The sequence below is a fragment of the Etheostoma cragini genome, chromosome 23, assembly GCF_013103735.1.
Source record: "Etheostoma cragini isolate CJK2018 chromosome 23, CSU_Ecrag_1.0, whole genome shotgun sequence".
NCBI classification, from domain to species: domain Eukaryota; kingdom Metazoa; phylum Chordata; class Actinopteri; order Perciformes; family Percidae; genus Etheostoma; species Etheostoma cragini.
In genome coordinates this window covers 19182935-19207111 of record NC_048429.1, presented here as the reverse complement: position 1 = coordinate 19207111, position 24177 = coordinate 19182935, and the positions used below count along the sequence as shown (strand labels likewise).

Genomic DNA, 24177 nt, shown 5'->3' with positions numbered 1-24177 from the left:
TTAGGAGATTGCATAATCAAAATGTAAGTATACAGCAATGTCAATGGCTTACTTTTGGGAGGAATTGTTAGGTCTTGGTAATTTATAGAGAGGGGTCTGGACTATCTATAAAATGTCCTGAGATAAATACTGTTGTGATTTGACACTTTTATCTACCAAGTGCTTTGATCGACACCCAGTGTTCTGGGATTTGAACTGTACACACACTTCTTGTACAGTAAAACAAACTGGGATCTGGGATCTCTTAAAAGAACCCTAAAAGGGGAAGATGGGACAGATGTAACACTGATGACTCTATTTTTTATTGGATAGAGGGCTGGCTTTTTAGGAAACAGCTCGATAAAGAACTTTGGAATCACTGGAATCATTTTTAATGTAAGGTTTACACAAGGCCAGGCATTGCTGGGGCACTAAAAACTCAGGTTGTAAAGTCAGTACGGGCACTGATACGGATCCAACATACCTGCACTGACTTCACTCCACAGCCTACCCCCGGCCCCCGGACTTTCTTCTTCCCTTCTACTGTGCAATACTGTTATATAATACCTAAAAGGCTAATATTTAATAAATTTGTTGTTCATACTTAACTTCTTTTTGCATAATGTGCATACAAAGCTATTTTATACATCTATTATTCTATTCTATCCAAGATTTTCTGCACAAAGGAATTTTTGGTACCCCCCCAAAAAAAAGTTTTATCCAGCCCCAAAGAAAAAAGAAGGATTAATAATAGAAATGTCAATATAAATCCTCTCTAAATGTGTTTAAGAGAAATTTACCAAACAAACAGAACAAAAACGTATGAGAGCTAATCTCTGTTGCATCTCTTTAGTCTGTACCAGCCTCCCTGTGATTTATTTAAATTCCCCCTCCCCAAACCCACCCCCACCCCCACCTCTTACTCATGCTCATTCTGAGCCAAAGAAAAACCCTGATATCAGATTCATACCCAGCATCAGGGCTCGTTGATTCCACTGGGACTCCGATCTATTGAGTATTGATGTTTCATGTTTGTGCAGATGCAGATGAGTGTGCAGAAGCTTCGGATGACTGCCACATCGACGCCCTCTGCCAGAACACGCCCAAGTCCTACAACTGCATCTGCAAGCCGGGCTACAAGGGAGATGGCAAGCAATGCGAAGGTGAGTGGCCTTTCTACTTTATTATACTTCCTGTACTCCTACTCTAATTTTTTGTACTTCAAATGTACCTTGGTAGACAAGTACGGGTGAAAGCACATTCAGGACTTGCTAGGATTTAATCATTCTTTTAGCGAGGCAAAAATGTAAGTCTAGTGGATGGTTAAAGCTATATGTCAACCAAGATGCAAGATTCAAGATTTCGTTATTGTCATACCACAGTACACTGTAGTACGAAATTCTGTGCAAAGTTCACAGCTTAAAGAGAATACAGCACAGAAACAATTAAAAACACCATGGAAAAGTTGAGATATTAGTTATATGAATGAAAATAAATAATGCTTAAATGCTTATATGGGTGTGCAGGGCATGTAGAGTGATAAATAGAAATATATAATGTCTAAAGTACATAAAACATATAGTATATATAGTTTCTAGCTTTTATAGCAACTCACTTGGCAATAATATCAAAAGTTTACACACTACTGTAGTTACTGTAAACCATATCCATGGTTTACTTCATCTTAACCTAGTATTTTCATTTTTCCTAACCCTAAGCATACCTTGATCCCAAACGTAGCCTCAGTATAGGGAGGTGCAGTCAGGTACAGGAAGACAATTTCATTTCTTTATGTAGCAAAGATGTCCTTATGGTCAGTATAAAAAATGTAGTTGACTACCGCTGCTATGTCAATGTGTCAGATACATATTTAATCAACATGTAGGTTAATAAACTGTAAGTATCAGATCATACTCTGTATTGGCAGATATCCAATATGCAGTGGTGGAAGAAGTAGATCTTCACTTAACTAAAAATACTAGTACCACACTGTACAAATACTCTGTTCCAAGTAAAAGTCCTGCATTGAAAATGTTACATAAGGCCGTTATATTGTTAGGTAGTTTAATTGAAATTAAAACATTGTGTTTTATAAACCACATGTGTTTTGCGTGCAAAAATCCTAATGTGTAAAGTAACTAGTAAGTAAAGCCGTCAGATTAATGTAGTGGAGTAAAATAAAACAATATTTCTCTTGGAAATGTAGAAGTGGAAAGCACATAACATGTGCAGCTCAATCAGGAGGGCACTGCCAAGGTGCTCTTGAGCAAGGCACCAAACCCCCAACTGCTCGAGGCGCCTACCATGGGCAGCCCCCTCCCCCCCCACACTCTGACATCTCCACATTAGTGCATGTATTGGACCTGAGCATGTGTGTGTAGTTAAGGCCTGTGTGTAATGTGTGTAATAACAACAGAGTGTCAATTGTAATTTCCCCTTGCGGGATTAATAAAGTATACATTATTACATTACTAGTATGATACATTATGATTACGAACTTGTATCAACACACTCCAGGTGGGTTGCCAGGTGTAAACTTTAGTCCTAGACCTGGTTTGGGTCCAAGAACTGGGCCTCTGATGTAACAGCAAGTCAGACAGCTGTTTCACACCCCAACATACACACACCCTCCCTCCCCTTTTCCCAGGTTCTCCCAATTAAAGGGGAGGAAGTGGACTGGGCGAGGGTATTGGGGTGAGACGGGGGCAGAACCTGGCTGTGCGCTCACACCTCCACTCACTTCTGCCTCAAAGCACACCACAGCTGGAGCGCCGGGGAATGCACAGATATGCCGAATCTTAGCCCACTCTCACACACACACACACACACACACAGAGTGTAATCTTTTCCCACGTCCCGTGCGCTCCACTGCTCGTAACAAGACAGATTGCCTCCATAAAAATGATGCTACAGTCCTTTTGCATTTTTGAAATCTCGATGAAGTAAAATTTACTGCAACTTGGGTCTCATTTTTGTAGTTCATTCCTATTCGTTATGATAACATTGTACTAATTGAATTATTTTCTGAGAGATGGCAGCTAGCAGTAAAAAGACAAAGTCAGTTGAAGTCAAAGAAAGCAATGGGCTTTCCATCTAAAGGCTTCGTTCTGCTCTATCAGGCAGGGATAGTAGTCCATGACCCCAGACATTTTCTATTGGCTTGATATGTCCTGGACTCGTTTGTATTTGGACTCAGACTTGTCTTGGCCTAGGGGTGCACAGTTCAGAAAATGTCAAGATTCGATTAGATTTTTAGGGTCAATGTTTCCAAATCGATTTTTGATTAAAAACGATTCACAGTATGTACATGTAGTTACTTGCCCAATGTGATAGTATACACGGCATTACGAAACGAAAATCCATAACTAAAAATTGAATCCATTTTGAGTCTGTGGAGCTTGAACCGCAGTACAAATAGGAATCTAGTTTATTGCACACCCCTTTCTTGGACTAACTAAAATAAAAACATGTGAAGTTGCACAACCCTAAATTGATCCTTGCTTCCTCCGTCTTGGCTGTCTTTCGTGTGGACTCGGTCTTGACTTGGACTCAAACCTTTACTCAGTCTCTTGTAGTCCTGGTCTTGGACTTGACAAAGGTGGACTTGACTACAGCCCTGCTATCAGCATTCACCAAGTTGCACACTGAACCAGTAAATGTATATCAAACTATTCCCCAAATAATGAATCATAGAACCTGACTGACTTCTTTGTTATTTATTAAGCGGCCATTAACACGTAGTGATGATGGTGTCATTGGTTTCCATGCAAATGATCCACCACTTTATTGAAATCCAGGGCTTTTTAGGGTTTTCAAAGTTTTCAAACCTCTTGGTTATGCTCCAGAAAGACAACCTCATTCAAAACTCTATTGGCATTTGTAATAAAGCAAATAACTTGAACCCCAACCTGGGAAAATAACCCTACTCAACAGCATGACCTTTTGTCATGTGCATGTGGTAATCGGTTTACGCGTTTTCATATGTATAGATAATTACAACAAATATAATACCAAATAGCTGTTTAACATAAAAAATATAAAAGGATGTAAGAGTCGATGGTGGTATTATCATGGGAGCTGTATGCTAACACATTGTTTGACTTTCTTTAACTCTCTTAGGTTGTAACTCGTAACAAATAGCAAGTGATGTAATAGTGGAGGCTAAGTTGTCTTAAAATATGGAAAGTTAACCCTACGAACACGCTTGAAAGAAAATTGAGAGATTGTATTGAAATACAGAAGCTAGTTGAACCTAGAGCAGCCCAGATGTCATGACTTCTCTCTCTATAGGGCGTTTTCCAGGCATTACAGTGGGTCTATAGCATATAAACATATTTGTTGATCTCTTGTATGATCGCTGTAATATTTGTTTCTTCTATGTGCGCTGGTATCTCAAAATGACGTCATATGTGTTGAACTGACCCTTTATATATGAATTATTTTTGAGTCTATAAAAAGCGTTGATTTGGATCGGAATCCAAAACAAGGGTCAACTCTTTTTGTATTTCTATTTCTTATATTAAATATTCAATACTCTTGAGTCATAGTGAGAGAAACAAAGTGACTCCCCTGTTCTTTCTAACCACAGTGGGAAATCTGTAGCAGGAAAAATTAACCTTCTCCTTGATTTCATGTTGTTTCTGGGGAAGGAGAATCAGAAAATGGGGAAAATGCAACACTACAATGCCACGGCCGATCTACGTGTAGTTACATTTTTCAAGGGGGGCGCGTAAGGCTACGGCGTAGGGTCCGGTCTAGAATCCGGTGTAGGATCCGGTGTAGGGTCTGGTATAGGATCCTGTGTAGGGTCCAGCATAAGGTCCGGTTTTGGATCTGGAGTAGGGTCCAGCGTAGGGTCCGGTGTAGGATGCGGTGTAGGGTCAGGCGTAGGGTCCGGCGTAGGGTCTAGTGTAGGAGCCAGTGTAGGATCCGGTGTAGGGTCCAGCGTAGGGTCCGGTCTAGGATCCGGTGTAGGGTCCGGTGTAGGGTCCGTGTCTCCACGTACCTACTCACGTAACCCCAGCGTCAATTTAACGCAGGTGCATTAATCAGCCTTTGGTCTGGTTTGAATCTATGAGATAACCACAACCTTCATTTGAAAACAATAAATGAAAATAAAGAAGAGTGAAATAAATGTGGCCTTAGGAAATCCACTAAAATAAAAAGTAGTCCTTTAAAACATTTATTACATTTATGAAATAAAAAAGTATTTATTAATTTATTGAACTTTGTTGACTCATTTATATATGTATTTCAGTATTTATTTCTTTGCCATATTTATGTTGTGTATGTTTAAAAACATACAGTATGTATTAAATATTTCATTAAATGGCATTCCATACAGTATGTATGTACATTTGTGTGTGTGTGAAACATGCTTCACAACAACACATTTTTCCTCCTGATCGTGCGCAGAGATCCATTGAACTCCCAGTGATGAGGCAACAGCTCAAGACAGGGATGTCAAATGAAGACAGATGGTCGGAGGGAGTTGACCACTGACCCCGTTGATTAGATATGGCCGCTGTAATTGGCCGGCTGTGTTTTCCATCAACAGGCATTAAGGGCCACTTTGCAGGCCAGCGCCATTAGCAGCTCTGCTATTCCTGGAAGCACCTGGAAGCAGCAGAGCGCCTGTGCTCGCCCTCTCTCCCTCAGGTCTTCTCTGCTTCTTTATTATCAGCGTCATTCCATATCAGCCAAGAGTCACTCAACAGTCTAGTAAAACATACAGTGGGGGAAATTGGATACAACTGACGGTCTGCATAGACTTTTTTTTAAGAGTTCATTGGCTCAGAAATGTAAGCTCTGTCCACATAGTTATCTCTCATCTGTCATCTTAGCAGACCTTTCTGTCCAGATGACCTGTATTTATTCAGAGACCTCCAGATGCACCCTTCATACTTAATATCCTTGGATGCAGGGTTTTATTTTTATTGTCAGGGTAGAATGTTATAACACCTCAGCCTCTGTGTGGTTTGGCACTATCTGCTGGCAGAAAGACCTGGAGCAATATGTTCAAGGTAAATTGTAACAAAAAAGAAAAAGATGCAGTTTATTGAAAATAATGAGGAGGGTGTGTTGTCCCTCTACCAGCCTGATAACACAAACTTTATTATAGTTGAAATTGGCACTTCACCACTGAGATCCATAAGCCTCCAGAAAAACTAATCATTCTTGAGGAGAACACCCCTAACAATAAGGAAATGATTCTCCCTCCCCATCAAATTGCATTGTTAAATCTACTTAACCTTGAGTTATATGAGTATAATATCATTCAGACTGTCTGTATGTCTATTCAGAAGCTATTTAGATGATGGCAAAGGCAGAATATTAATATTCATCCATCCATCCATCTATCCATCCAGTCTTGATGTCTATTTAAAAGCTATTTAAATAATGGCAAAGAATATGAACATCCATCCGCCGTCTGTCCGTCCGTCCGCCCGTCCCTCCATTCGTCCGCCTGTCTGTCCGTCCAGTCTTTATGTCTATGTAAGATCTATTTAAATAATGGCAAAGGCAGAATATTGCCATCCATCCATCCATCCATTCATCCATCCATCCATCCATCCAGTCTAGAAGCTATTTAAATAATGGCAAAGGCAGAATATTAACATCCATCAACCATTTTCTGCCGATTATCCGGGGCTTGGTCACAGTGAAGCTCTCCAGATGTTTGTGCTCCTTAACCTGCCTTTAAGGGTGAGCCCCGCCACGCTAAACAGGAAACTCATTTTGGCCCTTTGGTATCTGTGATCTCATTCTTTTATTCTTCAGTACCCAACACTCATGGCCATAGGTGAGGGTCGCAATGCAGATTGACTGGTAAATTGAAAGCATTGAACTCAGTCTCAGCTGCTCCTTCTTTGCCAAAACAGTCTGGTATGACCACATTGCTGCTGCCGCTGCACCAATCCATCTGTCCATCTCCCGATTCCAATTTACCTTCACTTATTATACTCTGAGATATTTGAAATTCGGTTCTTGGGGGCAGCAACTCCCACCCAGACTGGAGAGAACAAACCTCTGTTTTCCAGCAGAGAACCATGACCTCAGACTTGGAAGGCACTGACTCTCATCCCGACCTCTTCATGATTGACTGCAAACCACCCCAGTACATTCTGAAGGTCACAGTCTGATAAAGCCAACAGAACCACATCACCCACATTATCTGCAAAGAGCAGGGGGCAATTAGGAGGTACCCAAACCGGACCCTGCCTTGACATGCTGAATTTTTTTGAAGTGCTGTTCTTGGTCAAAAACTCTGTGTGAACTATTGAGATAAGTATGTGATGCAACGTGTAACTTCAATGTGTATGTTACGCAGCAACATGTCTGAATATCTTTGTTAGTTTCTTTTTAAAAGCAGGGAGCTATGTTGGTTAGGATCAAAATGATTTGTTTTAAATCTAATGTCTGTCGGAACAAGGCCTTATTGCAAACCTACCTAGCTAGACCTTTAGTCTAACTGTGCATCTGTATCCAACTATATTGGCAAGCCAATATTAAAGGACCAGGACAGGGGCAGACACTTGATTTAGCCTTGACATTATGTCCCAGTTCTTACTTTAATATTTCCTAATTAAAACGATCAGTATTTTTGCAATTTTCCCAGGAAAATCCTTTGGCTCAGAGTAAGTGATTCGCAGGCAGGTTTGTTTTGTCTCTGGGAAGTACAGTTCAGAAACACCACAGCAATGAGAGCCGAGCACTAAAGAAGTTGCCAAAGGTTCGACTTTCACTTATGAAAGAAAAGGTAAATGTGCTGGGTCAGGCCAACGTGCCGAAAGACTCTATGTGGTCAAAATAGCAATAGAAACTTGTGAATTGGTCAATTTGAAATCAGTTTCTAAAGAAAGCCACACAAACATGGATCGTATTGATGATGACAGCCTGTGTGGCACCACATTGAGAAAACTCTTGCTTGCTCTTGTGCTATTGTAATGACTGGGATGCAAGCCCCGGTGACCAAGGGAGACGACCTGTGCTCTTAGCCTCTGCTACACTTTGGCACTACAAATTAGCAACTCGCAAGCGGAATTGTTCTGCCAGGAGCCGGCTTCCTGACAGTTCAGCAGGACTCGGCGGGGTAACCACCATCATCGTGGGTCCCATTCCGACTGTATTCTTAGAAAAATCGTTTCCTCAAATTAATGTTTCTTTCAAAGCTGCTTGCCACGGAAATTGGATCTGGCGTTTATGAACGGTGCCCTTTCTGTAGACTTTTCCACAAGCTGATACTGATGGCTCGTTATGGAAAAATTTGAACTTTTATCCTTGTGCTGTCAAATGAAGAGTATGTGGGAGCAGTCAAGCCTGCTGTACTGCATGTGTGTGTGTGTTTGTGCAAAACAGTGCCAGAGTTGTCTCTCTGTTTATAAAAGGATCTAGCAAAAGAGTAACCGTCTGTTGAAAGAGTGTTGTGAGAGTGAGGATTATGATGAAATGAATCACTGAATTAAAGAGACTTTGCTGTGTTTTCAGAGTTCAGAGCAGAAGAAAACTCTATGAGCTTTGGGAGATAAGTGATGGCATTCCTGCTGCAAAAACCCATCGTAACAACAATTTGAAATGTCTTTGTATCTCCTAAAAGTCTAACCAGACTTCACTTATTTTCTTTATTTTGCCTTATTTCAACATGGCTAATGTGCTGGGATTCATTTCAGTGGTACTGATGGTAAAACGTTGTGTGAGGATTTTCTTTTTCAAAACTGTTATAGCAACAAAGTAAATAACATTTGAGGATTAATTGTTGGGAAAAAGTGTGATTTTGATTCATAGTTACAGGTTCAGTGGCCTGTCAAAGTGCACATTTTGTACAGTGTATGATGGTCCAGAGGGATGAGTGATCTGGCTGGTTGCCACAGAGCTGTCAGAGGACTGCAAAAACAACCCTGGCTTTACTTAGGATGTGTCACTTACAGATTCATTTATTGGTTCATCAACTGGCAAATGCACTGAATAGAAACCCCTCTCATTAGGTCTTTTTTTGGCATGTCCATTCGCTTTATCTCTGTACCAGAGCAACTTAAGCGTGAAGCAGGTAGAAGAAAAGGCAGGTTGTGACTGTGTAGTTTGCCACTCTGGGACATTTTACTTTAATGTATCTATTTATTTGACAGGGACAGTGTACATTACCCTTTGAGACCTAAGGTCATTTTTACAGCTCATTGTCCGTCTGGTTTTCTTTTCTAAAAAATCTTCAACCCTGTTATCTAAAGTCAAGAAATGAACATCATTTTTTTCAGGACAAACTGGGCGATTAAAATATTTGTGCTGCAGTTAGATCACTTGAATGTTAAAAATGGTTGTAGGACCTTAAAGACAAAAACATAAATTAAACCGAAGATGAATCTTACAGATATGTATTGTTTTCACACACAGAGCAGTACAAGCTAAGATAATCTCCTCTCTAAAACAATTCTCATCTGTCTTGGGAGACACACTGGGAAGAAATAAACATTATACTTATACAGTTGACAAAATACATACATTTTTTTAAAGAAAGTCCAGACGCTTTTGCCCTCATGACATTTACTTATCCCAATAATCAACATGATAATGCCATATTTATTGATATTACCCCCACAGCAATGCTACACAAGCATTTGTGTTGTCTAAAACAGTTCTCCTATATACAAAAAATAAAAGTAATAAACATTATAACTTATATAAAGCACATACTATTAACATTTCTTCAAAAAAGGCCCAAATATATAATATAAATATACGCAAAATCTCAAAACAGTGACGCCTTTCTCCCCTGTAAAACAGTAGTTTTCTATCTTGTCCGTTCAATTATATCTTTGATCACATACTAGACTAATTTGACTTGGAGGATTATTATTTTTCCCACTCTATTCTCTTTGCTCTCGCTGTTGCCCATATATGGGCATGATGCTGCCTCACTTCCCTAAACAAACGAAAGTCATGGCACACAGACGTAAAACGGAGCACGGAGCTAGCGGCAGAAATTAGCAAAAATTTGATGAATTATGGACATCCAGTGGATAAATCTTGGATGTAACAGTTGTATGTAATGCTCAACGACCCCGAAAAAGGCACAAGTTCCAGGCTAGAAAGAAAATCACCTGTAGAGGCTAGATATACCACAAAGACACCTCTGTAACCGCTAGCTTGTTAACTGTTAGCTGCAACGATTGGTAAGTGTCTGTCTTTAATTATGGTGCTGTTTTAAGTCGTGCACGACCCTCTCGTTTCCAGAGGGATAATAAACATTATTGCAAATGCACCAGAATTTGGATTTTTAATCCATTGTTCCTGGACAGATGTTTAAAATTGTCTACCTAAAATAAAACAATAAGAAGAATTGGTTTATTTTTTGTATTTTTCGTATTTCTATGGAAAACAAGCTAGACAATGTGTTTGTATCTGTTCCGACCATGGACGGATTACCTTACAGGCCTACCAGGCACAAGCCCAGGGGCCCAAAGCATCAGGGGCCTCGTGGCCTTTACTGCCAAATGTCACTTGAATAGACACATACTGACCACAAAGTGGTGCAAAATGACCACAGAGAAACATAGAACAACTACAAATACATGCAAAATAGATGCAAGGAGACACAAATAGACCGCAAAGAGACACAAAATGGTGACAAAGTGACAGAAAGCAACTACCAAAAGACACAAAATGACTACAAATAGACAAAAGCAAAACTGGCGTGAGTTTCTGGTGAGTTCTGAGGTCAGTCTAAGGCTGAGCTGGATAGGAACACACAGAAAGGCAGAGTCCCACACACATGGTCAGTGTGGCTGTTGATGGCTCTCCTTTCCCACTGGACAAAAAACCCATTAACACCCACAAACATCTGTCTTTTGTCTTCAGTGGGAATGGTTGAAATCGGCATTCATTCCCATGACAAATGATTCTGCATTAGTTACAGGTGTTTATTATCTCCAACTCTAATTGGCGGTGACAGAAACATGACAGCCGGGTGGACACTTTTTCCGCCTGTTTTTTCGCCTTTGTCTGTAACTTTTCCATGTAGTGCTCGTGATTGTTCCAAATTAGTCGGCAGTGTGTTTGAAAGAGAGACTGAATATGTAACAGTGTAACGTTTCAATCAGGAGAGACATATTTGCAGATATGCAATTAAGATTTATTGTACAGGTCCAAAAAAATTCTTTGGCGATTAGACTCCATCGCTATACTAATATTTCTATATAGGCGTAAAGAACCATCAGACCCCCCGAGGGAATCTAGACACCGGTGGTATGCAACAGTTATACACAGCATGATAAAATATACTTTTATCAGGATAACAGCTGGATTGATATAGGAGTGCATCAATTAATAGTTAGTTCTTAGCTTCTTAGATTTCCACCGCAATTGTGGCATTGAACGTGACACACCACATATATGAGAGAAGATTCCCTGCCAGTTTGAGACTGGATTGTACTTGCAACCCTAGAAACAAACACCTGACCTGCTTTACAGAGAAAGAGACAAAGGGAGAGTGGGCATCTCATAGATGGCGCAGGTGGGAGGGCGAGAGGGAATAGTGGCAGACGATTACTAGGCCATTGTCTGCCTGGCGTCTGCACCTCCGTCATCAGTCAGCCGCTCTCCTCACTGGCTATTTGCAGACACACACACATACCTCAGTTCAAACACACACACTCACAATCACACAAATGCAACTTGCCCAACACAGATTCCGTCCGCGCACCTCCCTCCCTCTCTTGTCTCTGTCTGCTTCTTCCATGCTCAGACTCAGTGGAGCAGGTCAGATTTATTGAAGCTCAGACTTTATATATAGATACAGTGACCTCATGCCACCACTATTTATATATTATTTTGGGACACAAGGGAAAATGTTTGCTGAAGTCTGTTAAAACCAATTTGATCTACAAGCTTAAGACCTATTCTTTGTTTTTTAGCTGGTATGTTTTAATGTGACTGTCAAGCAGACATACGCAACATTCATCCACTCAGTATTGGTAGTACCAAGAATAAACCAAGGATAAGTGGTATCAAAACTTCTCTAGTAAGATGCTACCTGCATTCAATCTTTCTTGTACCCAGATCTAGAAAACGTGATTGGCCCACAAAAAAAAAGAAAAAAAAGATATCAAATGAAGTACTCTGTTGTTATTGGTATTACTTTAAGGGTTTTGGTACAACCCCAGTGACTTAGACCTAGTGACGCAGATGATTAGGAAGTCATGCTTGCCAGGCTATAGTTGCACTTTGGGTCCATCACCTAGAAAACTTTCCTTACGATTTTGCTGCATTCATTGGTTATGGGCCACTAGCGGGAAGTAGAACGTTCACATACGCACAGACACAAAGGTCCTATTGATGACAGACATTTCAATTTTATTTATAGTATCAATTCATGACAAGAGTTATCTCAAGATACTTTACAGGTCTAGACCACACTATAATTTAAAAAGACCCAACAATTCTAGTTATTCCCCCAAGAGCGAGAAAAACTCCTCTTAGGAAGAAACCTGTGACAGACCCAAGCTCTTGGAAGACAGTGTCTGACGGGACAGTGGCAACAACAGTCACAATAAAAGATAATGGAACAGGGACTTTATTCTCAGAATTCTGACATCTGCCACTAATGACATTAAAGAAGGCTTCACTCTATTTAACTACTCAGAAAAGGCGTGTCAGTAAGCTACTATGTGTGCAACACCTGAAAACTGCAACGGGAAAGCCTAAGTGGAATGTTTATATTTACACCTTTTTTCCGCTTTTTTATTATGACTTGTCAAAATCATCAACGTTATCTAATAGAAGTGGCTATTGTGTAAGCAAGCTAATACACATGGACACCCAGCAGGGATGGTGCAACAATACCATTCATTTGAAGTCATGTTTATGGTCACTTGAAGAATCTAAGTCCAATATGGTCTCAGTCAACTAATTATAGTGTCCACCATTTCATCTTTATTTAAAATTCTGAGTTCCTCAATTTGTGTCCATTGTTTAGGGACTAGTGAATGAATGAATAAGGTAATGAATTGGGACACAGCCTACATTAGAGTCATTATAGCTTGCTAGATGTTTAACTATTTACACTAGCTAGCCCCTTACTCTATATTTATATGTCTATGGTAACACTATGCTAAAAAAATAGCTTATAGTTCTCTAATAGCAGCTGGCAAAACTTAGTTTTGGTTATGGACTTGGTTATTACAAACACAGTGGCCTGCCAGCAAATCACTTCAATGTCTAACAATAGCCTAGGTGAGGAAACACAGAGCAACATTAACATTGATGTGGCCACCCGACTGATGTAGCCTAAGTCCAATATTCATTCTCTTTGGGATCTGTGTTGTCATCCACCAACCCCTGACAAAAATAGTCGAGTTATAATGTTAGCTTGCTGTCTGCTAACATTAGTTTTCTGTCATGTATTGCTGAGCAGGTAGCGCACAGTGGGTTTATTAGAGCTTAATTTACTTTCTGTTAGCTGAAAACATTCTTGAAGCATTCTTGATTGCCCAATAAATTGAACATAACAGGCAACAACATTACAGAAAATATATTACATTACAGAACCATTATCAACTATTAGAACCATAACTTACATGTCACACACATGAAAAGGCTTCAAATGTGTATAACTAAAAAAGACACACAAGACCACATACAAACAAATGAACTACAGCTATTCTGATATTCCAGACCAGTCTAAAGCCTGTTGGCCAGTAACCCCCCCCCCCCCCCCCCCCCACATGTATTTATCAGTGTCCCGTATCATAACCAACAACAATGTACAAGTGCATGGACAGGAATTAATTAAAATGATTACAACAATACAGTACCAATGCAATAATGAATGAGTGCAACATGAACACATGATTTAAGAAACTTCTGCTTGTTTTCAGTCCGAAAATGGATCAGCTGCTGTGTCCTCCTGTGTGATACAGGGCGGTATATATAGTATAAAGTGGATAAGCTGCCGCGTGTCCTCCTGTGTTCCACCTGTGTATATATAAAGCATGTATCAATGTCTCCAAAGTTTTGCACTGATATCAGACAAAATTCTCTAATTGTTAAAACTGTAGACATGCATGGAGTACATTCAAGGCAGAGGAATGCGAGACTGTTGTGCAAATCAGCAATGTAACATTAACGTTAGCGATAAGCATAATCATAGCAAGCTAGCAATTTTTAAAAAGTTTCGAGAAAGAACATGGTTGCAAGTATATATGTACACAACTGTAAAGAGCACAAAACAAAACTGTAATAATTTCTAAATCAATTATTTAATACAAATATACTTACATTTATGGGTCTCTGGTTGATCTGGCTGCCATTGTTGCCCGTAGCATAACGTACTGTATATGGATACCACTTGGTTTCAAGTAAGTTCGCGTCCTCCCTTGGTTTTAAAGGCTGCGCACCCTTTTGTCTTACCCCTAGCCCTCGATGCAAATGAGTATTGGGGCAGCACTTACTCTCGTGTGAACGGGGGGAGGGGCAAAACTAAGGGGAGGGGGTAATGGGTAGGGGTTAGATAGAGAAATGAGATTCAACCCAATATCCACTCTCATTTCAGCTAGAAATATATTTCTCTCCAGCTGTTAAATATTCCACTTCTTATAACTAGTTAGTTTTGCTCTCATTGTGGTTAATTTAATGCTGGGCTGTTAGTGAGTACATCAGTCCATATTTGCTGTCTGAAAGCAGGGTTGATGTAGGGTGACTGAACCTTATTGTACATGTGCTATAAAACTATAAAAGACTAAAGCTCTGTGTAGCTACAGAGCTTGGTGTTAATGTGTATTTTTGTACTGTGAGGCCCTGTCAGTCACATTACATTTAGAAAATACAGCCTAATTTAATGGCACTGTAAAGTAGCAAGACAGTGATGTTGCATGTTTTGTGGTACTACAAACTGTGTATACTCGCCCCCCCCCTTCTAACCCCACTGCTCTGCTTCATACTCGTTTACTGTTGTTTGATCCATGGTCGTTTGCATGATCATCAAAGTGCGGAAGTCTAACACCATTTTCTGGAAACTAATCTCGGGTCGTTTTAAAGTACAAAGGTAAAAATGTCCAGTAACACATAATAGCTGCAGAGATTTTAAAAAACAAGTGACCCCCCCCAATGATTTTAATTCCTGCTCATGTAAGTATTCTTCCAGATATTGCACATGGCATTGCTTACGTATATGAAATGTAAGCAGCATCCCCTCTTCTCCTTTTCCCTTTTATTCCCGCTGCCCTTCAGCTCGCTGTCCAGTTAGGGGGTGTGTGGCCGTCAGTGAAGGCGCTTAATTCTCTTGATGAGACATGGAATTACAAAACGAGCGTATGTAAGCGGAAGGAGCAGGCTGTCTGAAGCTGTCGGGCACCGCTGTCAGATGTCAACAACAGCTCAGGGGCAGGAAGTGGCACTGTTTGGGGGCGCGTGGGCTAGACCCTACAACACACTTTCCTCCTTCCTCCCACTTCCCTGCCTCTGTCACACATGGACCTACACATGCTTCAAACCCTCCTTCCCATTCTTTCCATCACCTCAACATACACCATCATACAGTGAGTTTATCCTAACCCCTTTTATTGTTAGGCTCACCCCATCTTCAGGTGTAGCAATTCAGAAAAGCTAAAAAACTTCGGCCCAGTCTCATTTAAGATGGACTGACCTTTTAAGGTGGGAAAATTCCATTTGTCTCTGCCCAAGCAGCGCTCAGAAATCATGCCAAATTAGTCAGCACCCAGTATGAAACAGACTTATTAAGTAACAGAATTTAAAAAAAGCAACCACTGTAAATCCATGCAGCTTTCTGTTTACTAAACCAGTTTTTCAATGTGTTGGTAAACATGACACACCAGAAAAAAACCTGAAAGGCATTTTGATCGGCAAGGCGAAAGGAGTGTATTGCCTAATATTTGTGGGTCAATTTGTGTTAAAAAAAACTGCATATACACTCTAATTCTTTTGGGAACATCAGCCTGTATAAACAGTTGTCTGTCTTCTGTGTCTCCGCACAAGCTTAGCCAATTCTGAGTTCTTCAGGGTTATCTTAGCTTGGGCTTGAAAACTATCTAACTACACTCTGTCTGTGTTACAAACAGGGAAGGAGTTTAATAGAAATGGGCATGTACCAGGAAGTGGGGAATCTAATGAAAACATATGTTGGCTGCATTATGGGAAATGAAGGATGCCGTATTTGTGGAGCTTGACTCACAAGGGGCTAAAGGTGCTGACACACCAAGCAGAAATGGACTGTTCTTATTTGGCGACTACTCAAAGATCTTCTACATAGTACAGGACCCATTCAGCATTCACACACATTCATACACTGTGGCCGAGGCTGCTGTACAAGGTGTAACCTACTCATCAGATACGCACTCACACACATTTACACTCCAATACTCAGGTTCAGTGTCTTGCCCAAGGACACTTTGACATGGGACTGCAGAGCCAGGGTTCGAACCACCAACCTTCCAGTTGGCAGGCAACCACACTTTTAGACTTTGCTGTAACCTGTACAGTTACTTAATACAAAATGCCCAGTAAAATACCATAATTTTCTTTTCCGGTTCATTACTGTAATAAACATTGCATTATGGGTATAAACATTTAATTTACAGGGATTTACTGTATATTTTGAATTCGCGGTATACCCTGAGCCTCGTTAGTGAGGCTCATTAAACAACAAAACACAGCTGTTGAAGGTAGGCTTGCACGATTTGGGGAAAAAGGTCAATCAGGATTTTTAAGCTCAGAATTTATTACACTGTTCTCTACCACGATTCTTTTCTCACAAAGTGTAATGTTTATTGGACACATGAACCATGACAAAATGACATAGATTTTTTTTATGGCACCTATAGTCAATATATCAATCACCTGGTCAATATATTGATGTATCGATATTGCTGTATGAGACTAGATATCGTCTTAGATTTTGGACATATTGTAATATATGGTAAGTTGGTACTTACCATATACTTTACCTGGTTTTATAGGCTGAATTAACGTAAAGTGATGTCATTTTCTGAATTTACCGGACTATTGTAACTGTTCTATTATTTACCTTTACCCACTAAGTCATTAAATCCTTTCTGGAGAATATTTATCAAAAATCTCATTGTGTAAATAAAATGTTGTTAACGCACCAACAGTCAACCATACAGTAATGTGGCAAAATCGACACTGAGGTATTTGGTCAAGAATATCCTGATATTTGAGTTTCTCCATTTTGCCCAGCCCTACCTATAACACAAGAACAGAATGCCTTTATTGTCATTACACACATCAACACAACATATAGAAATATAAAAAATATATATTGTAAGTAGTGAAGAAGGAGAAGAAAAAAAAGAGAGGGGGAACATGGTGCACAGTCCCTGAGAGCAACAATATACACACATAGATAGATAGATAGATAGATAGATAGATACAACAGTAAGAAAGATAAAGGGTTTGTATACACATTATACAGTCCTGAGTATTAAATATTGCACTGTAAGGAAATGAAGTTGTTAAGTATTAACAATAAAGAAATATTGCACTGTAATAATGAAATTAAATGGTTAAATAGAACATGTTGCACTGTAATGAAGATTGCACAAAATTGCCTCTTGCCAAAATTGAGTCTTTTAAGGTATTATATGTAAGTAATGCCTTAGTGAAGAAAAGGGAGAGCATCGCAGCACTTGGGAGCGCTTTAAAACCTTTTTTACACAGTCTGTTTAAAACGCACAGAAGAAAGTAGTAGTGGTTGTGATGCAGTCGGCTCGTAAAATTAAAGATAACATTTTGAATCAAGATTGTGATTTTATAACGATTATTCGTACAGGCCTAGCTAAAGGATTTACATTTGTATTTATATTCTGTGCTGTGTGACTGATTTTGCTGCTGTAACACCATAAATTCCCATTTTTTGGGGCTCTATCTATCTATCTATCTATCTATCTAGGGTGTTTGTGCTGTGTTAAACTGACTCACCCAGCAACCGATGCGTGAGACACCATTACAGTCCGTAGAGATACAGCGACAGTCAGTTATTGAGGATTTTGAAGATGTATATAGTGCTGTCCCCATCTATAGGATGTTTTGTAAGGACTAATATTTTTGTTGGCTGTGCTCAAGTGGAAGCGGCGCCTCAATTTCCGGGGAGAGAGTTGTCTTCTTGCTAGGAAATGAAGTAACGCGTTAAGGTTGTTCTGTGATGGTTGACCGGCATCACGATGGAGAGCCACCATCGTGATGCCCCTCACCCTGCCCAACACACACTCATCCTAGTGGCCGTAAACTGACAACTGCGTATATTAGGTTATTACTGTGCAGATCAGAGAGATCTGATTGAGTCTAGACTTTACGGCACCGCAGTTAAGTGAAAGTAGATAATACTTTACCAGCGGCAGCATGTAATACTATCTATTTACAGAGGGCATTTTAAATGTATGTCTGCTCGTTTCTATTTTAACTGTCAGCATAGATCGATAGTAGTAGAAAAAAATGGATCCTACTTTAAACCCTCTATGAGAGACAGCTTAATAGAGGATGTGCTTGTGGGAAAATTATTTGGTTTTGCAAAAAAAGCGCCAGTTTAGTGCGAAAGGAAGTCCATAACATAGAGAAGATGTGTTTTTCCAATGCAGCCAACTTAGTGTGAATGCGTCTCTGTCTGCCTGTTTGAAACAATTCAGGCACCAATTAATCACCTGCTGCTTTTCATTCTCCCTCAGTGTTGTAGTGAGGCTGTCTCCCCCCTCATTCGTCGTTCTAGTCTTTACCTTCTCCCTTCATCTCTGACAGATGGAAAGCAGAGCACAGAGGAAGTGCTGAACCACGCCGTCTGAGTTGGCAGCACAGCAAAGTGTCCAAACAACCTTTCCCCAAACAGTGGCCTTTTCCAGCTCTCCCCAATTGGTTGCAAATGCCTTTAAAGATGAGCCAGTTATGGCTTTCGGGAGTTTGTATACTCCCTCCTTCCATGGTTGTTTTTTTCTTTAAAACGTAAACTATATAATTAAAATTAATTCTGGCTGTTATTCCAAAATGCAGATCAATTAAAGCTGTTTTGGGTCAGTTTTGTGAACCTTTTGAAGGAAGCTCTGTTCACTATATTATATTACAGCATTTAATGCAAAGAGTTATTATTATAGACAGGGTTCCTTCGTCAGAGATCAGACCAACTGATGTGTGTTGGCCTGTGTAATTGGCTTCTGGTAAACATGTCTGGGGCGCTTCATGGTGCAGAATGTGGCCTTGATTTGATTTTTGTCATGTTGGTTTCTAACCAAGTAAAACCTCTCAGATGAGGATCTTTTCATGTATATGTCCAAAATCCAGATGTTAACCCTTGTGTTGTCTTCCCACTGACCTCAAAATTTTGACTTTTTCTGAGCCTTTTGAAATCTGCGTGCGTTTTCCCCCAAATTGTTTAAGTTTTTTTATTTTGACATTTGTCACTTTTTTTGACATTTTTGTTACTTGTTTTGACATCTTTTAACATTTTTGTCTCTTTATTTAACATTTGTTCACATTTCAGTCACTTTTAACATTTTTCTCTCTCTTTTTTACACTTTCTTTTTAAATAGTCTTTTACCAATTGTTTTTTCTCTAAATGCTATAAAATTGAGAAAAACCACACAAATTCAATAAAAGTAGTGAACTGATGAACTGATTTAACTTGTTAGAAGTGTTGTTGGGAACGATCGTTACTTTTTGGGAAAATTAGTTTGAAAGAAACCCAAATTTTTGATAAAGAAACTTTTTCGAAAAAGGTCCAATTTGACCCAAAGACAACAGGCGGGTTAATGATCTGAACGGAAGTGTTTATAAGGTCTCTGTGAATAGTGGGATAAACGAGTGTGTTTGTCTTGTTTTTGTTTGTTTGTGCATTTGTATTGTGTGATTGTATTTATTTGTCTGCCGTTTGTCAGTATTGCATTACATTTGTATGTGTTATGGTTGTGCGTGCTGTACATTTGTATTTTTTTGAGTATTTGTATGTGTTCAGTGCCCAGGTCTGGGTTATGTCGTGTGTGTGTGTGTGTGTGTGCGTGCTGGCGTGCGTGCGTGCGTGCGTGCGTGTGTGCGTGTGTGTGTGTGTGTGTCATTCCTGCTTAGGGCCATCGGCCTCCACCCATAAATCAGACCTGGCAACTTGAGTCACTAACAGTTTTCCACCACTTCCTGAGAAACTCTGTGATCCAAACAAACAAAGTCTGTACTTCTATGGCAGCCCACTATTGGTGTTCGGAAAAGAAATACAGGCATGCACTGCTAATCTGTTGGACCTAAAGTTTGAACTGCATTAGTCACACCAGTGCCGCACAGACTGTCAAACCAACCATGTCTCTTAGAAATTCTGTCTACATGGTACTAATTTGTTTTTTCAGCCACTACAGGGTGTGATTGCTAAAGGCAATTACAGAAAGTGTATTGCTCCGTTAGGGAACAGGACCATATTAGCCCCCATGCACTGGCACCCATGTCGGGCCGAAGGCAAACACTGGCCATTCCAGAGTTTCCCACAAATTAGAATGCGGGGTGTGTGTGTGTGTGGGGGGGGAGGGGGTCAAAAACTGAGAGAACGCTGAGTAAGTCTTCCAACAACAAACCCCTCTTCAGCAGTAATAAAACACATTCGATAGAGGACACTGAGATGTAAATTATTTACGGATATTGTGGTTTTAACTGCTGGCCAATGTTAGCTTGCTTGCTCGCTAACTGGTTGGCTACAATACATAAAATCTAAGGAATTAAGTGGAAAACATTTTGTTCAAATGACAGGCTGTACTTCATGTGAATAAAACTTTATTACATTAACTTGTCTGTAAACAGATACATTTTAATCTGCAATGGTGGTGTTAAAAGAACTCCCATGATCCCTTGCAACTTCTTGAAGTCTTCAGTCTGTGTTGACATCCATTATTTGATTCAGAGATGGCAGAAAATTACATATTGTAGATTTAATCTAGTCCCGCAAAAAACAATATTTTATTAATTTCAGTCAAACTGATTTAAAATATGATTTTACTTAGTATATCCTATCATTATCTGATGAAAAGGTGCCTTTTTTTAATCAAAAAAACAATATCCTCAGTCCACAACTGATTGTTCAACTCAACTGTCCTGCTGTTAGTACAGACATTTGAAGTAATTACAGACACTGAACTGCCCTGCTGTTATCAGAGGTAGATTTTGTTTGCAGTAGAGTCCTCATACACATATACATGGGGTTTGAATGTTTGGGCAACCCAGGTAAAAATTTGTATTAAGTGCATGAAGAAGCCAAGAAAAGATGGAAGAATCTCCAAAAGGCATCAAATGACAGATTAGACATTTGTATAATATGTCACAAAAAGTTAGATTTTATTTCCATACTTTCAAAATAACAGAAAACAAAAACATGGCGTCTGCAAAAGTTACATACATACATACATACATACATAAATACATACATACATATACATACAGACATACATACAGACATACATACATGCATATATGCATAAACACACATACATACATACAGTACATAGAGTACTGTATGTACTTTTTTTTTACTGTATGTAAAAGTGAAAAGTAACTCCATTTACATACTGTGACACACACTTTTTTGAATCGTTTTTTCTCATCGAAAATCGATATTGAATCGATTTGTGACATGTCCTGAACATACGTACACCCCCTACAATCAGCCTGCTAGAACACTCGAGTGAGTTTTATTTTTTCAAACAAAGCTGCTAGTGCAAATAATAAAACTGATTGAATAAAAGCGTGGTAAAAGTAGGTCATGATGGATTTGTCAATGTAAAAGTGCCAATGTCCTCAAAGTCTATTATCGTCCCCAGGTGGTTATAAGATTGCACACATTGAACAGTAACCTTTGATTACACTTAATGTGCCTGGATGTTATTTCTAAAATCAATGAGCATGTCCTATTTCCTTTTGTTTTGGCTACATTTAGTGGAAGGTGGGATGCGTCACACCATTCAACAAAGTAATTGAGGGTGTAAATGATTGGACCAATCTGGCATCAGGATATACATTTTTAGGTAGTTATGTAGACTACATTTGCTCCCATGCTGTTACTTTCTTTTGGAAGGCTGGCTGACTCCCGTCAAAAGAGAATAGAGTAAAGGATGGGACAATGATCTGGGTGGACACACTGTAGAGCAGGAGTGCCAAACTTATTTTAGTTCATGGACCACATCCCCCTAATTTGATCTCAAGTGGGCCAGACCAGTAAACCACTCCAGGAAGATTAATTACATCTTTGGAATTTTCACACTTTGCGAAGTCATCCAGTGGCCCTGATTGGACCCTTTAGCGGGCCAAGATGATCTATGGGCACGTCCAGCAGAACGCCTGGGGGGGCCAGAATGGAGAAGTTTAGCACTGTGTGATCCTCAGTATAGAATGGGGATGAGGAGGCTGTGGGCCAGGGTCTTCCTCGCTGCCTGCCGGATCTCCTGCTGTTCACACGGAGGGGGCAGGGGACTGTTTGTTTTAGTGGCTCCACATGGCAACCACTTGTGAGCCGCTCCTGCGAAAACCTCCGCTGACTCAGCATGGAGGTGGGGAGGGTCCATCCCCAGTTGAATAAACACCGGCTGACACGTTCCTGTCCTTCCTCACTCCCCACCCAACTGCCCCCTTCTGCTTTCCTGAGGGTCCTTCATTATTGCACTGTAATGTTGCTATGTTAACACTCACCACCCTCATGATCATCATCTGTTATGACGCAGTAACTCTGCTCTCTTTTTGTAATATTTCTTCCCTTCAACAGCCATTTCATGTCCTGCTTCAGACATGACTAACCCCTGCAATCTTAAAAGTTTCCAAGGCTGTGACAGGGTTTCAGCAGTTTTATTATGCAATGACCTATGGAACAAGAAGAGAAAACTATCTATACTCTATAACTATAACTGCAGTGACACCTAAGCAACTGAAACAAACAAAACCCCTTTTTGTCTTTCAGACATGGACGAGTGTGAAAACGACTACAATGGAGGCTGTGTCCATGAATGCATCAACATACCTGGCAACTACAGGTGCACCTGCTACGATGGATTCATGCTGGCCCACGACGGACACAACTGTCAGGGTAAGACCAGTCTTCAAGACATCCCCCCCTCTGTGTGTGTCACAGTAACAGGGTTGATGAAATTGAAGAACTTGATAATGGATGGATGTACTGTATGTATGGGACTGAATGCATATGTAGCCTAATATATATATATATATATAATATATACATTTAGCACTGACCACTGCTCTGAAACTCTCATAATCATGCCATTCAAAGATTAGGCTACTAATCATTTGCACAAATTAACTCTTTGCCTTAAAAGTAAGCAGAAAATAATGTTACTCAGGAAATGTACCATGAAGGCACCATGGGCTAAAATATAAATAACCTTAGTCAAAATAACTCCCACTGCTTGCTTTCAATGCAATGCAAAAAAAATTGTTTGGTTTTGCAAATGAAAAGTGACTCATTGAATGGTTTCAGTTAAGAGTTATATTTTGAGTATCATTCAGTCGGTCTGCTATTATTTTTTCCTACCTTTTTCATGGCAGACATGTTGACATGTCATAGTAGGAAAAGCACAGTTATAAAACCACTAATAATGCTGCATTCCAAGCCCTGGAATTGTGCATGCTGACTCACTCAAACAGCTCACTGGGACACTTGATGGAATTGAGCCATCGTTAAGGTGATCAACTTCAACTGGGCTTCTCCTACTATGACAAGGCAAAATGTCTGCTGGGAAAAAGGTCTATTATCTGCCAAGCTGTTTCAATTTCAATTGTATTTATAGTATCAAATCATAACAGAAGTTATCTGGAGACACTTTACAGATAGAGTAAGTCTAGACCACACTCTATGATTTACAAATCCCCAATAATTCTAGAAATTCCCCCAAGATCACGCATTTAGTGCCACAGTGGTGAGGAAGCCTGGGACAGACCCAGGCATGTTAGGCTGGGTCTGACGGGGCCGGTTGGGGGGGTGATGCACAGTGGCAGTAATAGTCACAATACAAGAAAATGGAACAGTGACTAAAAATAGTAGTCGTAGTGTAGCGTAGCATAGCATAGCTGGACGTGGACATTTCTCACATATTTTTTTTCTCTTATAGAGGACGAGTTAACTTTTAAATATTACAGTGGTGTGAAAAAGTGTTTGCCCCCTTCCTCATTTCCTGTTCCTTTGCATGTTTGTCACACTTAAGTGTT

General features: G+C 39.9%; 1 protein-coding gene across 4 annotated transcripts in view; it reads left to right on the top strand.

The window, feature by feature from the left end:
• The window catches only part of scube1 (signal peptide, CUB domain, EGF-like 1), a 111395-nt gene that overhangs the window by 2675 nt on the left and 84543 nt on the right, over positions 1–24177 (top strand). For all 4 annotated transcript variants that reach the window (XM_034863787.1, XM_034863786.1, XM_034863784.1 and 1 more), the window contains exons 2-3: positions 1020–1142; positions 22916–23041. In XM_034863787.1, coding sequence (XP_034719678.1) covers positions 1020–1142; positions 22916–23041 — 249 coding nt within the window. The remainder of the gene's footprint in view (positions 1–1019; positions 1143–22915; positions 23042–24177) is intronic.